Below are 16,472 nucleotides of genomic sequence, written 5' to 3' on the forward strand. Positions count from 1 at the left end.
ATAACCATTACTATATGTAAGCACTGGTCAAAGTTTGTAACTTGTAGCCCCTCCCACGGGGACTGTGGAGGAGTAAGTTGTCTCCAAAGACATAGTTATAAGGTTTTTCAACTACGCTGAATAAAATGGTTATCTCAGAATTTTGATCCGTTGACTTTGGGAAAATAATTAGCGTGGGAGGGGGGCTAGGTGCCCTCCAATCTTTTTGGTCACTTAAAAGGGGCACTAGAACTTTTCATTTCCGTTAGAATGAGCCCTCTCGCAACATTCTAGGACAACTGGGTCGATACGATCACCCCTGGGAAAAAAAAAAAACAAATAAACACGCATCCGTGATCTGCCTTCTGGCAAAAAATAAAAAATTCCACATTTTTGTAGATAGGAGCTTGAAACTTCTACAGTAGGGTTCTCTGATACGCTGAATCTGATGGTGTAATTTTCGTTAAGATTATATGACTTCTAGGGGGTGTTTCCCCCTATTTTCTAAAATAACGCAAATTTTCTCAGGCTCGTAACTTTTGATGGGTAAGACTAAACTTGATGAAACTTATATATTTAAAATAAGTATTAAAATGCGATTCTTTTGATGTAGCTACTGGTATCAAAATTCCATTTTTTAGGGTTCTGGTTTCTATTGAGCCGGGTCACTCCTTACTACAGTTCGTTACCACGAACTGTTTGATAATCAGAGTAATGCACTTTTTCAGGGATGAATATCATTTTCAAAGCATTGTTATTCAAATATTGTGTAACGTAAATTTAATTGTACAATGGAGGGGGGGGGGTTGAAAGAGGTCAAATTGTAGAGAGCCTTGGATAAGCAATGAATTGTAACAAGTCTTGAATGAGGAGTTATTTTTGTCAATCGACACCGAAACTTAAATTACATGTCGCAACAAAAACCTATTATTTCTAAATATTTATTACTCTAAATATGTTAAATGTTGTAGTTTTAAAGTTGCTCATCAAAAGCTATGAGCACTTGAAAATTTAATAGTTTTAGAAATAGGAATTGAACGGGCAACGGAATTGAACGAGCATTACCGAAAACGGGTAGGTTTCGATGGAAATCATGCAGTGGAATTCAACGTATATCTATAGAAGGATAGCCATGCCTGTGATCGTTCATAATCCTTAGTTTATTATTAAAAGAGAGTTCCTTTAAAGGACCGGAATTTTCGGAAGAAAAGAATTCGGGAGTTTCGGCATAGTTGGGTAAAAAACACCCTCTAATTTTTTATCAATACTTTATTGAATAGTGTTTTTTTTTTCTTTATTAGCATTTATCAATGGTATGTCCTTGTTGTTTTTTCCTTTTTTCTTTTTTTTCATTACTCCACTTTTGAGTTTGTATCTTTAAAGTGCGCAATAAATTCACAATTGCCACATTCCAGTATCATCGTCTGTAGAACAGTAATTCTGGCCAGAACCGTGCCGAAGTAATATCGATCCAAAATCATAAGAGCTATTTAAAGAGTATTGATATACCCTATCAGCCTCAGAGGCCGTACTGACGGGCAATTCGTCCCTGAAAATAAACACCATCTATAAAAACAAACATATTTTCATTAAAAACTATTTGTTCAATAGAATTAATAGCCATAGGACGTCGCATGGTTGCACATTTGGCTTGCACAGATTTAGCACATTGCAATAAGCCTCAGAAACTGTTTTTGGCCGAAGTTTTCAAACGTTCTATGAGAGGTACTCGAGATGAATTGAATGAGTACTTAAATCGGAGAAGGTCTCCTTTTTTAGGCTGATATATTTATTCATTAAAATAGTCCTTATCAAAAAATAAGGCTACCCAACTAGTATGAAGCTACATAGAAAAAGAACAAAAAAAAAAAAATAAAACTAGCAAGAATCTATTTTCAGTTGCCATGAAGATATTAAAGCTTGTTTATAGATATGTACTCTGCGAAAAAAAGCGAAGAAAATAAGAAAGAAAAAAATAAAACTGTCTTGTAAATTCAGAGAAATGCAGGGAGTGGGGAGCAAAATTTTATTTTGAAAATCTAAAGGGGCAATTTTGTTTTTTTTTCACTATTTTTTGAATGAAAACACCGTATAAAAGGATATTTTTCAATGAAAATACCAAAAAAGGTAGTTTTTGATGTCTATGTGGGACGGGATAAAAAAAAGAAACCTGTCTTCCCTCAGTTGGTGCTACTGGAAGAAAACATACTTTAGAGAATATAATGCAAAAATTTTGGAATTTATACCTGGATTAGCCTGATCTACCCATTTAAGAGACTTTCTTTTTTCTCTTAGATAACAACCTTGAATCCTGATTCTCAATCAGAGCCATTGTTATTAGAAGAAAGCAAGAAACTCTCCAGCTTTTCTCGATTAGCAGCACTCCAAGGCCTTAATGTTCATGAAGCTCGACGCTCAGAACTGGATCGCCTTGGCCTAACAACTATCATACCCTTGACAACAGAAGATGACAGCTTGAATCGATACAATGTTGTTGATACTGACTATGTATTTATTGTTGTGAAGGACAGGTAAAAATTGTATATAATTACTATAGAAACTTCACAATTGCTTTAAATGTTTTCAGATTATAGACTGAACTGTTTTAAGCAACAGGGGTGTTAGTCCTGTGACATGCTAGTGTGGTCAGCTAACAAAAACATGGAGCTCTATTTGTAACAGAATAGGCTAAAACCCAATTGATGGTAGTTAGATTTCATCAGGGATAAATCCGTTGGATGTAGTATTTAAAGAAGAGACAGAGAAAGAGTGAGACAAGATAGAAACAGAAAAAAGAGAAAGAGAGAGAATCTAAAAGAGATAAAAGTTTATTGTATTTTATTCCCTATACGAGATCCAAAAATCTTGGGCCTTCTCACTTCGTGCTGGACCAGATGTTCAAGAGGACCCAAATTTAGCTTCGTATAATTTTTTTTCAACATCACGCTGCTGTCAGTGGCGTTCTTAGAAAACAACTGAAGCATATCTCTGATCCCCTTAGGGATTGCTCTCTTGAGTCTGCCAAAAACCAGCTGTGTCAAGCAGTGTGTTTCCAAGGGCTTCCAATAGCACTGTGACAGCCAATTTTTTTTGTCTCATCAGATGCGCATTTACACAAAACTGGTCTTTTTTATGGCGATTCCAAATATGCCAAATTCATTGAGTAAAGATATTCAATAATATTTGTTAACTTAACTTCGTACACACTTGTTAACTTTGCTAACTATGTACAACCCTTCCAGAAAAAAGAGGTAAGCACCCCAAAGGTAATTGCACCTTCGCATTCTGATTGCCTACAAACCCCTGATTTAATCTCTAAATCTGCTATAAAAATAATAAATTTATATTTTTTGTCACAGGTGTCACGGTGTGTTTGACTATTTGTTTGTTAGTTTTTATGGTACTTGATATTTACCAAGTGACATAATGTGATCGTAAATTCTGTCGGTCTGTCGGTCTGTCTGTCCCGGTTTTCCTAGTTTAGACACTTCCAGATATGCTAGGACGATGAAATTTGGCACGCGTATCAGAGACTAGACCAAATTGAATTAGAAATAGTCGTTTCCCCGGTTCGACCATCTGGGAGGGAGTGGGGCGGGACGGTTAATTCGGAAAAAATAGAAAAAATGAAGTATTTTTAACTTACAACCGGGTGATCGGATCTTAATGAAATTTGATATTTAGAAGTACATCATTTCTTAGAGCTCTTGTTTTAAATCCCAATCGGATCCGGTAACAATGGGGGGAGTTGGAAGGGAAACCTAAAATCTTGGAAAACGCTTTGAGTAGAGGGATCGAGATGAAACTTGGTGTGAAAAATAAGCACAAGTCCTAGATACGTGATTGACATTACCGGAACGGATCTGCTCTCTTTGGGGGATTTGGGGGGAGGGTTAATTCTGAAAAATTAAAAAATGAGGTATTTTAACTTACGAAGGAGTGATCGGATCTTAATGAAATTTTATATTTAGAAGGACCTCGTAACACAGATTTCTGTGCTTTAGAGCTCTTGTCTTAAATCCATACCAGATGCCAGGATGTATAATAGTTGTTCCCTAATTCGACCCTCTTGGGGGCTGGAGGGAGAGAAAAAATTAAAAAAATTAGGTATTTTTAACTTACGAATGAGTGATCGAATCTTAATTAAATCTGATATTTAGAAGGAGCTCGTGCCTCAGAGCTCTTATTTTAAACTCCGACCCTATCCGGTGATATTGGGGGAGTTGGAGGGGGAAGTGGGAAATCTTGGAAAACGATTAGAGTGGAGAGATTGGGATGAAACTTTGTGGGAAGAATAAGTAAAAGTCCTAGATACTTGGTTGACATAACGGGCTGAATCTGCTCTCTTTGCAGAAGCTGGAGGGTGTAATTTTGGAAAAATTGGAAAAATTGAGTTATTTTTAACTTCAGAATGGTGACCGGATCTTAATGAAATTTGATATTTAGGAGGAACTCATGTCTCAGAGCTCTTATTTTAAATCCATACCAGATGTGGTGACATTGGGGCGAGTTGGAGGGGGAACCGGAAATCTTGGAAAACGCTTAGAGTGGAGAGATCGGGATGAAATTTGGTGGGTAGAATGAGCAAGTGTCGTAGATATGTGATTTACGTAACTGGACTGGATCCACTCTCTTTGGGGGAGTAAAGAGGGGGAGGACTCCAGTGCTTTGGCGAGTTCGGTGCTTCTGGACTTGGTAGGACGATGAAAATTGGTAGGTGTGTCAGGGACCTGCACAAATTTACTTGATAAAGTCGTTTGACCCGATTCGACCATCTGGGGGGGGGGCTGAAGGGAGAGAAAAATTAGAAAAATTGAGGTTTTTTAACTTACGAGTGGATGATCGGATCTTATTGAATTTTGATATTTAGAAGGACTTCGTTTCTCAGAACTCTTATTTTAAATCCTAACCGGCATTAACCCTCTGATTTTCCTTTTAAATCAATCTATTTATTCTTATAATTTTGCTAGAGCTCATGCCATATCAGCTCTCGGCTCTTCCGACCTCGTCACAAGTGCCATAGGAGCTCTTAGCTCTTGTTTTGTTTTGTTTTTCCTATCATATCATATCATATTGTACAATCATATCGAAGCAGTGGTCGCAAAATCAGGATCAATGTCTCTTTCGGACAGAAATCATACGTTCTAGGTTTCTTTTTGAGAATAGAATGTGTTTGAAGGGTAATTGGACCCCATCCTGTACCATTTTCAGCCCCGGGAACATCAAGGCAAAACCTGGTTTCATGTAAACATTTCAAGGTAGTTTTTCTATTAAAAAAAAGCAAAATATAAAAGAAACTGACCTACGAAAATGACTTGAGATAATGTTATGATCTAAGAAAATGACTCTGATCGAAGAAAATGACTCTATGACCTTGTATTGCCTAAAGTAACGGATCTTATTTATCGGTAGTAGCCCCAAGATTGTTTTGAACACACCTTTAGCCACTACTCCTTTCTTCCTTTAATGATTTATGTTGAACGGCAATTCCCTCAGGACAAGATGCAGGCGCATGTTACGTCTCCATGACACACATATCCCTGAATTCCATGACAGCCCTAGTTTTAATAACATCCCTATCCCTGGATTCCACGACAGTCCCCGCCATTCAACAACATTCCTATCCCTGGATTCTACGACAGCCCTACTTTTAACAACATTCCCTATCCCGCCATTCCACAACATCCTTATCCCTGGATATGACATCTCTATCCCATCATTCCGACTATATATATGTCGACAGGATTATGTCTTCCCCGATAAATCTAGCAAGGCACGCAAGACTGCGTCACATCCCACGTGCGTACCGTTATTACGTAACATCAATGTATGTGTCCTCCTCAGTTACATCCAGGATTTTCCTGCTTGAACAATGGTCTCTAACAAGTCCTATTATGTATAATCCCAAACCCTATTATGTAAAAACTAAAAGTAGACCTGCATTATGATGTAATATACACCTGCTGGCTGTCGTCGGAATTGACAGGATAGGGAAGTGTTTAAAACTAGGACTGTTGTCGGAATGACGGGATAGGAATGTGTTCAAAAGTAGGACTCTCATAGAATCCATGTATATGTGTATTATAAAAACCTATGACGTAACATGCACCTGCTGGCTGTCATCGGCATGACGGGACAGGGATGTCTTTAAAAGCAGGGCTGTCATAGAATCCATGGATATGTGTTTATGAAAACCTATGACGAAACATGCACCTGCTGGCTGTCGTTGGAATTACGGGGTAGGGATGTCATCAAATCCAGGGATAGGGATGTTCTGGAATTGCATGGTGGGAATGTTGTTAAAAGTATGGATGTCGTGGAATCCAGGGATAGAGATGTTGTTGAATGGCGGGATAGGGATGTTGTTAAAACTAGGGCTGTCATGGAATCCAGGGATAGGGTGATCGTGGAATTCAGGGATAGAGATGTTATGGGCTGTCGTGGAATCCAGGGATATGTGTGCTATGAAAATCTATAATGTAACACGCACCTGCATCTTCTCCTGAGGGAATCGCTGTTCAACAAAATGACTATATCAAAATTTTGATGGGATGACTTTGGGGAAGAAAGGGAAGTAGAAGTGGGACTAGGTGCCTTTTGATAATTTTAGTCATTTAAAAAAGCAATCGAACTTTCAATTTCTGCTCAAATGAGCCCTCTCCCGATTTTCTAAGACCATTAATTTAATTTGATCATCCCTGGGAAAAAACATAAATCTGTGATTTTTATTCTAGCAAAAAAAATACAAAATCCCACAGTTTTGCAGATGGGACCTCGAAACGTCTACACTAGGGTTCTATAATACCCTTAATATGATGGTGTGACTTTGATTTAGATTACTTTACCTTTAGAGGGTGTTTTCCCCTGATTCGAAAATCAGGAAAATTTTCTCAGGCTCTTAGCTTTTGATGGATAGTACTAAACTCAATGAATTTTACGAATTTGGATTCAGCATTATCTGTCCAGTCTTTTGATGTATCTATTGATGTCAAGGTTCCACTTTTTTAGAGAGTCGCATCGGTCCTTACATACAGTTTGTTACAACGAACTATTTGAATTTTGAAGCTGTAGCACATTTTATATAGATTAGAATTCATTGAAGGGTAGCTTAGCCCCTCACTGTCTTCTTGGACTAGGACTTGTCATGACAAAACATGATGCGAGACTGATTGTTAAAAACAGATATTCCAATGAGACAAATACAAATATGCAAAACCTATATTTCTCGTGGCAAACTAATCCTCGTCCTTCCATGGGCGACGGCCTGAAGCCATTTAAAAACATAAATTGTATATAAAATAATTCATAATTGAACTCTTAAAAATCCCATTTCTGATTAAAGCAATTTTTTTTTTTGCATCATATCAGATAGAATAAATTCAAGGGGAATTTCCAAAATAACGCGAATGGCCTGTTTTACACACAAGAGTATTTTCAAATGAAAACATAAAAAACTTATTTTCAAAATATGGTGCAGGGGAAGCCTGAAAATATACGACGACATTTATCCCCAACCCCTCTCACCAATTGACGCGCCTGGCAACAAATTTAGCTAACTCTTAAATGGAATTAACTACTTTGACTAATTGCCCGTCAAAGTATATGAAAGTGAAAATTTAATTTCTTAAAGCAAACAAAATATTTTTAAATACAGTTAAAAAGAGATTTTCTTTTATTGAGGAATCGGAAGTTTTTGTGGAAAGTTTTTGCAGTTGGAAGTTTTTGCAGTTTCAAAAATTGAAGTATTTTGATGAGAAAATTGGATTTTTGCGTTAAGAGCAGATTGTTGAGCTGCATTGAAGACGTCTTGCTTTTTTTATAAGACGTTTGCACGTTGTATGGAAGATGTTTTTGAAATTATGTTAGCGTTAAGAGCAGATTATGGAGGTGCATAGAAGACGTTTTGATTTTATTGTTTTTTTTTTGTTTTTTTTTGGAAGACGCTTGCACGTTGCATGCAAGATGTTTTGAAATTATAGCGTTAAGAGCAGATTGTTGAGGTGCACGTTAATTTTTTTAAAGACGTTTACACGCTGCATGGAAGACGTTTCTGAAATTAATTTAGCGTTAAGAGCAGATTGTTGAGGTGCATGGAAGACGTTTGTATTTAGGCTAACTTGAAATACAATTCTGAAAACAAACAGAAATTAAATTGAAATTTACTCCATGGACTGATATTTTGACAAAATAGAAGTGTAGTAAAAACCACTTATCTAAATTAATTTTAAAACCTTTTTCCAAAGAAGAAATTTTTTTCAAAGAAAAGTACAGAGCTACATTAAACCAAAAACAATCAGAAGTAAATTCAAATAATATTTCAAGTGTAAAACGACTGTAAATGCTATCAATAAATAAACAAAATCCAAAACAAATAGAAATTAAAACTAAATAATCAAGTCAAACTTAAAACAAGCAGAAACTACCACAAATATGAGTAGAATTAACACCCCCTGTTCTACCATTAAGACCAGAAGTTAATTTGAATTTTACTGAAAGCAATTTTTATTTCTAGCTATCTGTTTCTATCTCTCAGAACATAAAAAAAAATAACCATAACAAGCAAGATTACTGAAAAGAACAAAATGAACATGGATTGACAGTACTTATATTCATTCTAAAAAATTCCGGATTAATTAACGTTATAAAAGACAAAACGTTTAAAATGTGTTTGTTTTAAGGAAAGTGCAAATTACGTTCTGGTCTTCAGAAGGCATATTGGGTGTTAGCCCTACTTCTCTTTGCGGTACTTTCTGCTTGTTTCAGTTTGACTTGGTTATTTACTTCGAATTTCTATTTGTTTTGCGTCTTATTTGTTCATTGATAGGGATTTACTTACGCTTGAAATATCATTTTAATCTATATATGGATTCGTATTGTCCCTTGTGTTCTGGGTCCCGGCAACGCTATGTAATTTTTGGATCAAATTGATGACGTAAATTGGGTTAGTTTTCTGTTTTAAGATTTTCGAATTGCTTTAATCCATTGTCAAAATATAGAGGAATATTTCTGCAATCCCCAGTTTTTTACATTTTAAGCAATTTAATAATAATTTCTTTTTGTCATTTATCTGTTAGCTGTTATAATATAACGTCAAAGTTTCTACTAAATTTCAAACTTTTTGTTTTCTGTTTTAAGCTTTTCTAATTGCTATAATCCTTTGTCAAAATATATTGAAATATTTGTGCAATCACCAGTTTTTTACATTTTAATCAATTTAATAAAATTTAAAAAGATCCTCAGTTTTTTGAGCCCGTGTAACGGTAATAACGATAATGTAACAGACGGATACTACATTTATATATATATATATATATATATATATATATATATATATATATATATATATATATATATATACTAGCTGTTGGGGTGGCGCTTCGCGCCACCCCGACACCTAGTTGGTGGGGGCGCTTCGCGCCCCCCCCAAGCCCCCCCGCGCGCGTAAGTCGTTACGCGCCATATTAGTTACGCGCCATTGTAGTTGTGTCCCTATGTCCCACCTGTGAATATAGATAGATATATATATATATATATACTAGCTGTTGGGGTGGCGCTTCGCGCCACCCCAAGCCCCCCCGCGCGCGTAAGTCGTTACGCGCCATAATAGTTACGCGCCATTGTAGTTGTGTCCCTATGTCCCACCTGTGAATATATATATATATATATATATATATATATATATATATATATATATATATATATATATATATATATATATATATATATATATATATATATATATATATATATATATATATATATAGTTTTAACTACGTAAAACTTGCGAATATACAACATTCTTTGCTGTCCCATTGTCTTTGCATATAAATAGATTGTCAGGTTTACCGACTCTTGAACATGCAACATATAATGGTCCATGGGAAAACAATCTGTATTCAGATCTATACCTCATGATTCTAATGATTGCCCTTGAGCTTTGTTGATGGTGATTGCTAATCGACCATTCCCTGTCCCGGTGTCCCGGTCGTCATTTACATCCCCCTGTTTCCCCCGGTGTCCCCGTTGTAGTTGTGTCCCTGTGTCCCGGTCGTCATTTATATTCCCTGTGTCCCGGTCGTCATTTGTATCCCGGTGTCCCGGTCTGTATATACATTCGTTTTTTAGTTTTGTTTTTCTCCTTTATTTTTTTCCTTTTTTTTTCTTTTTTAGCTTATTTAGATTTTTAGATTTTTTAGTTTTTTTTATTAGTTTTTAGTTTTTTTTTCTTTTTAGTTTTTTTGTCCCGGTCGTCATTTATATCCCCCTGTTTCCCTCGGTGTCCCCGTTGTAGTTGTGTCCCTGTGTCCCGGTCGTCATTTATATTCCCTGTGTCCCGGTCGTCATTTGTATCCCGGTGTACCGGTCTGTATATACATTCGTTTTTTAGTTTTGTTTTTCTCCTTTATTTTTTTCCTTTTTTTTTCTTTTTTAGTTTATTTAGATTTTTAGATTTTTTAGTTTTTTTATTAGTTTTTAGTTTTTTTTTCTTTTTAGTTTTTTTGTAGTTTTTAACTTCTTTTTAGTTTTGTTAATTTTTTTTTTTACTTATGTCCTGGTCGTCATTTATACTCCCTGTGTCCCGGTGCTTTGTTGATTGCTAATCGAACATTCCTTTTGTCCTGGTCGCTTTCTCTTTGAGTGTCGTCATTTATTTTTTTCTTTTTTAGTTCTTTTAGTTTTTACCTTTTTTAGTTTTTTTTAGTTTTTTAGATGAAAATTTTTTTTAGTTTTTTCCTTTTTTTCTTTTTAGTTTTTTATTGGTTTTTACCTTTATGTTAGCTTATTTTTCAGTTTTTTCCTTTTTTTTTAGTTTTTTTTTTATTTTTTATTTTTTTTAGTTTTTTACCTTTTTTTAGTTTTTTTACTTTTTTTAGTTTTTTTAGTTTTTTAGCTTTTTTACTTTTTTTATTAGTTTTTAGTTTTTTTGTAGTTTTTGCCTTTTTTTAGTTTTTTCAGTTTTTTTTTTAGTTTTTTATTGGTTTTTACCTTTATTTTAGCTTATTTTTCAGTTTTTTCCTTTTTTTTAGTTTTTTTTAGTTTTTAGTTTTTTAGTTTTTTACCTTTTTTTAGTTTTTTTAGTTTTTTTTAGTTTTTTAGCTTTTTTATTTTTTTTATTAGTTTTTAGTTTTTTTTGTAGTTTTTGCCTTTTTTTAGTTTTTTTAGTTTTTTAGCTTTTTTATTAGTTTTTAGTTTTTTTTGTAGTTTTTGCCTTTTTTTAGTTTTTTTAGTTTTTTAGCTTTTTTATTTTTTTTTATTAGTTTTTAGTTTTTTTTGTAGTTTTTGCCTTTTTTTAGTTTTTTCAGTTTTGACGTCACCTGATCCAGTTTTTTCAGGTGACGTCACCTGATCCACGATCCACAGATCCACAGACAACTTATTTTTATATATATAGATAGTTTTTTTTTTTTACTTATGTCCTGGTCGTCATTTATACTCCCTGTGTCCCGGTGCTTTGTTGATTGCTAATCGAACATTCCTTTTGTCCTGGTCGCTTTCTCTTTGAGTTTCGTCATTTATTTTTTTCTTTTTTAGTTCTTTTAGTTTTTACCTTTTTTAGTTTTTTTTAGTTTTTTAGATAAAAATTTTTTTTAGTTTTTTCCTTTTTTTCTTTTTAGTTTTTTATTGGTTTTTACCTTTATTTTAGCTTATTTTTCAGTTTTTTCCTTTTTTTTAGTTTTTTTTTATTTTTTATTTTTTTTAGTTTTTTACCTTTTTTTAGTTTTTTTAGTTTTTTTAGTTTTTTAGCTTTTTTACTTTTTTTATTAGTTTTTAGTTTTTTTTTGTAGTTTTTGCCTTTTTTTAGTTTTTTCAGTTTTTTTTTTAGTTTTTTATTGGTTTTTACCTTTATTTTAGCTTATTTTTCAGTTTTTTCCTTTTTTTTTAGTTTTTTTTAGTTTTTAGTTTTTTTCGTTTTTTACCTTTTTTTTAGTTTTTTTAGTTTTTTTAGTTTTTTAGCTTTTTTATTTTTTTTTATTAGTTTTTAGTTTTTTTTGTAGTTTTTGCCTTTTTTTAGTTTTTTTAGTTTTTTAGCTTTTTTATTAGTTTTTAGTTTTTTTTGTAGTTTTTGCCTTTTTTTTGTTTTTTTAGTTTTTTAGCTTTTTTATTTTTTTTATTAGTTTTTAGTTTTTTTTGTAGTTTTTGCCTTTTTTAGTTTTTTCAGTTTTGACGTCACCTGATCCAGTTTTTTCAGGTGACGTCACTTGATCCATCCACAGACAGACAGACAACTTATTTTTATATATATAGATAGATAGATATATATATATATATATATATATATATATATATATATATATATATATATATATATATATATATATATATATATATATATATATATATATATATATATATGTTTTTAGCTACGTAAAACTTGCGAATATACAACATTCTTTGCTGTCCCATTGTCTGTGCATATAAATAGATTGTCAGGTTTACCGACTCTTGAACATGCAACATATAATGGTCCATGGGAAAACAATCCGTATTCAGATCTATACCTCATGATTCTAATGATTGCCCTTGAGCTTTGTTGATGGTGATTGCTAATCGACCATTCCCTGAGTCGCCATCGTCATTTTTATATCCCCCTGTGCACCCCGGCGTCCCCTTTGTAGTTATGTCCCTGTGTCCCGGTCGTCATTTATGTTCCCTGTGTCCCGGTCGTCATTTGTGTCCCGGTGTTCCAGTCTGTGATTTCTCTTTGAGTGTCCAGGGCGTCATTTATATTCCTCGTGTCCCGGTGTCCCGGTCGTCATTTATATCCCCCTGTGCCCCCCGGCGTCCCCATTGTAGTTGTGTCCCTGTGTCCCGGTCGTCATTTATATTCCCTGTGTCCCGGTCGTCATTTGTATCCCGGTGTCCCGGTCTGTATATACATTCGTTTTTTAGTTTTGTTTTTTTCCTTTATTTTTTTCCTTTTTTCTTTTTTTTCTTTTTTAGTTTATTTAGATTTTTAGATTTTTTAGTTTTTTTATTAGTTTTTAGTTTTTTTGTAGTTTTTACCATTTTTTTAGTTTTTTTAGTTTTTTTTTTTACTTATGTCCTGGTCATCATTTATACTTCCTGTGTCCCGGTCGTCATTTGTGTCTCGGTGCTTTGTTGATTGCTAATTTATATTATATTTATATTTATATTTTTTATATTTATTAATATTTTTTTAGTTTTCTTTTTCTCTTATTTTTCAGTTTTTTCCTTTTTTTTAGTTTTTTCTTTTTTAGTTTTTAGTTTTTTTAGTTTTTTACCTTTTTTTAGTTTTTTTAGTTTTTTTAGTTTTTTAGCTTTTTTAGTTTTTTTATTAGTTTTTATTTTTTTTGTAGTTTTTGCCTTTTTTTATTTTTTTCAGTTTTTTTTTAGTTATTAGATTTTTACCTTTTTTTTAGTTTTTTTTAGTTTTTTAGCTTTTTCAGTTTTTTTTTCTTTTTAGTTTTTTTTGTAGTTTTTACCTTTTTTAGTTTTTTTCTTCTTTTGTATTAGTGTGAAATAATTCAGAAGTCATATGCGAACAAACATGACGTCATCTGATCCATCCACAGATCCACACACAGACAACTTATTTTTATATATATAGATATATATATATATATATATATATATATCTATATCTATATATATATATATATATATATATATATATATATATATATATATATATATATATATATATATATATATATATATATATTTGATCATTTGTTTAATACAATTATGTTTGTTTTATTCAATTATACTATTAAATATAGCAGAAAATTTAAATAGCATAAAATTTCCTGTATATGATGGAAACTACTGCCTCCCGTAATGTTCACCCCCTGCTCATCTCTATGCCAAAGTTCAAGCTTCTCCTCAATGCTTGAAGAAGGAATTCCCTCATACATAGATAACGTGACACAAAATTGTTTTTTTTTTTTATCCTACATTTTACTTGCCTTTGTTATAAACAATATAATTTCCAGTTCAGAGATTTTAAGAGGAAGTTTTTTAGACTAAACGTTTTTGACTATCAGCTGTACAGTCTGCAACATCTCCCTTATACGCGGGATAGTTTCTAGTCACTTGAGTTTTAGTTTTACTCATTACTTTCATTTAAAAAAGTTTTTTCGTGTTTAATTTTAGCCACTGAACAAAATGATTACAATTACCGGCTGGTTACATTTTTACTGGCTTAACATCTTTTCGAGGAACAACTAGTTGTCTATGCGTAATGATGGGGAATGATAGAGGCGGTAGCCCATTAATAACTAAAGTAATCTATCTTTGGTATAAGTTTTAAGTTTTTTTATATCGCTCTTTATTTCCATTTGAAAGAGAACTTTTTTTAATTGAGCAGAGGTTGTATCTTGTTTCACCCTTGTTGTCGAGACTATGTCTCTTTTTCTAAGTTATGCACTTATTGAATTGCTTAAAAAGTTGATATAGTCCCATCTGTTCTGTCATTATAAGATGAAAGAAGATATTCGTATTATTGGATTTAGATATTGTTCAAGAACGAAATAATGTCAGGAAATGAATAAGTATTTTTATCTTTGAAGAGGAATGGTTTTTAGCTGGGGTCAAATGATAATTGTTTTTTAAATGTGTCGAAAATGAAGTAATAACAAAGAATTGTGTTGTTTGAAGACAAGCAACGGTGAAAATCAAAACGAGTCAAAAATGAAGGTTAAGATGAAAGAAATATTGCGTTAGAAGAACAGCGCCATTACAGTCTTTGACGCCAACAAAATGTGGCGCCGAACCATTTACAAAGATACAAGGATGCCATAAACTGCGCGATTGATGATTACAAGTCATATTATTTATTTATTCCCTAGGGAACCCTCTATTTTCCGGAAGAAAGAGCAGCAAAAAAGGTCATTCATTTGGAGGCTGCTATTTACAACGAGAATCAATATATTCAAGCATGTCACATGCCCAGTGCTGGGGTCTGGCCTTGAAATCGGATATATAGTTGTTGTTTTTTCTTAAAACAACAATTGTACATGGAATTTTTGGCCGCAAAACGATCTAAAAAAGTCGTAACTTTAACAAAGAATTTGAATTTTTCCCAGTGAGGTTGTATCGAACCTATGATTGCGGTATGGCATCAAAAAGAGGCTTACATTGTTGATATTAGAAGACAAGCAACAATGAGAATCAATACATTCAGGCTTGCAGCGTGGCCGTACCGGGAAATTGGCATATACCTGGAAATTGGCATATACCGGGAAATTGGCATATACCTGGAAATTGGCTCTATAGTTTATTTTTTCCTCAAACCTGGCATATTGGCATTTTTGGCCACAAAAATGATCTAAATAGGTCACAAATTTAAGGAGGAGTTCATCAGGAAAAGTTGGTTGTATCGAACCTAAGGTGACGCTATGACATCAAGAAGGGGATCACATTGTCAGCAGTTAGAAGACAAGTGAGAGTGAGAATCCATTTATAGAAGCCTGTCGCTTAGCCGTGCCAAGGCCCGTCGGTGAAGCCACCGGGTTCATTTTAATGACGGTTTCAAATAAACCTAAACTTTGGTATTAGAAGCTCCTCTCCTCGATCAATTTAGATACGAAATTCAAGTTTGGCATTCTTAATGGTGCACATTTTAAAACGGTTTGTATACAATACAATTTATTTGTTAAGTTTTTTTCCCATAAAAAATACAATTTTAAAGAATATTGTTTTATCACATGTATTACTTTTTTACTGTGTTTACATTATTTAAACTAGTATTCCTAGAATATTTTTCAAGACTATAAACTCGTAAGAATACAAAAACGTGTACATTTAGAAATTCAAAATCTACACTCGAATTGTTCTTACAGGTCTATATACTTATACAGTTCAGTTTACTTTTATACTTATGGGTCAATAAACCCAAATTTTCGCTTTTAATTTCCATTTGCTTTCCTCTTTTATTTTCGGGTTCAAAAGATTATGTGAAAAAAATATTAGACATTCTAAAATATGAGGTATACAAATTTAAAAACTTTAAGACCACACTTCCAAGGATTATAGTTTTGAATAAGCAGGCTATGCAATTTTTTTTTTAATTATTGTGTATTTTCATTTAGTAGCCAAGCGGTCAGCACGCTAGGTTTAAAATCTTTTGTTCGTCATAACAGCAGCTCAAGTCCCGGTGTCACTGGTTTTTTGGCTGGAAAGGGGTCAATTGCGTGACCCTGTAAGCTCAGTCAGAGTCAACTCAGCTCTAAATGGGGACCTGGAGTAATTGGGTGATAGTAAACAAGAAGGGTGTGCAAAAGCACAGGATGGCTGGCCCCCGACCCTCAATCGCACTTCCTGGATGAAGGGCTATGAAAGGGAGGTCAGCATTACCGGTAGATTTTGTTTTATACAAAAATTAACAAAACTGATTAAACGGGATCGTTTTTTAGTTAAACATTATTGATCGACGCAAGCATAGTTAAGCTAAATGATCTTCTTTTAAAAAAATGTTTTCATAATTCCTTTACTCCTATCAACAGCTTCAAGTTACGCAGTCTGTAGTTCTA

General features: G+C 33.3%; 1 protein-coding gene across 1 annotated transcript in view; it reads left to right on the top strand.

Annotated features, from left to right (window-relative positions):
• The window catches only part of LOC136026953 (uncharacterized), a 280,140-nt gene that overhangs the window by 167,425 nt on the left and 96,243 nt on the right, over nt 1-16,472 (top strand). Inside the window, exon 12 of the mRNA XM_065703812.1 lies at nt 2,275-2,510. Within this exon, the coding sequence (XP_065559884.1) occupies nt 2,275-2,510 (236 nt within the window). The remainder of the gene's footprint in view (nt 1-2,274; nt 2,511-16,472) is intronic.

The sequence above is a fragment of the Artemia franciscana genome, chromosome 5, assembly GCF_032884065.1.
Source record: "Artemia franciscana chromosome 5, ASM3288406v1, whole genome shotgun sequence".
Lineage (NCBI taxonomy): Eukaryota > Metazoa > Arthropoda > Branchiopoda > Anostraca > Artemiidae > Artemia > Artemia franciscana.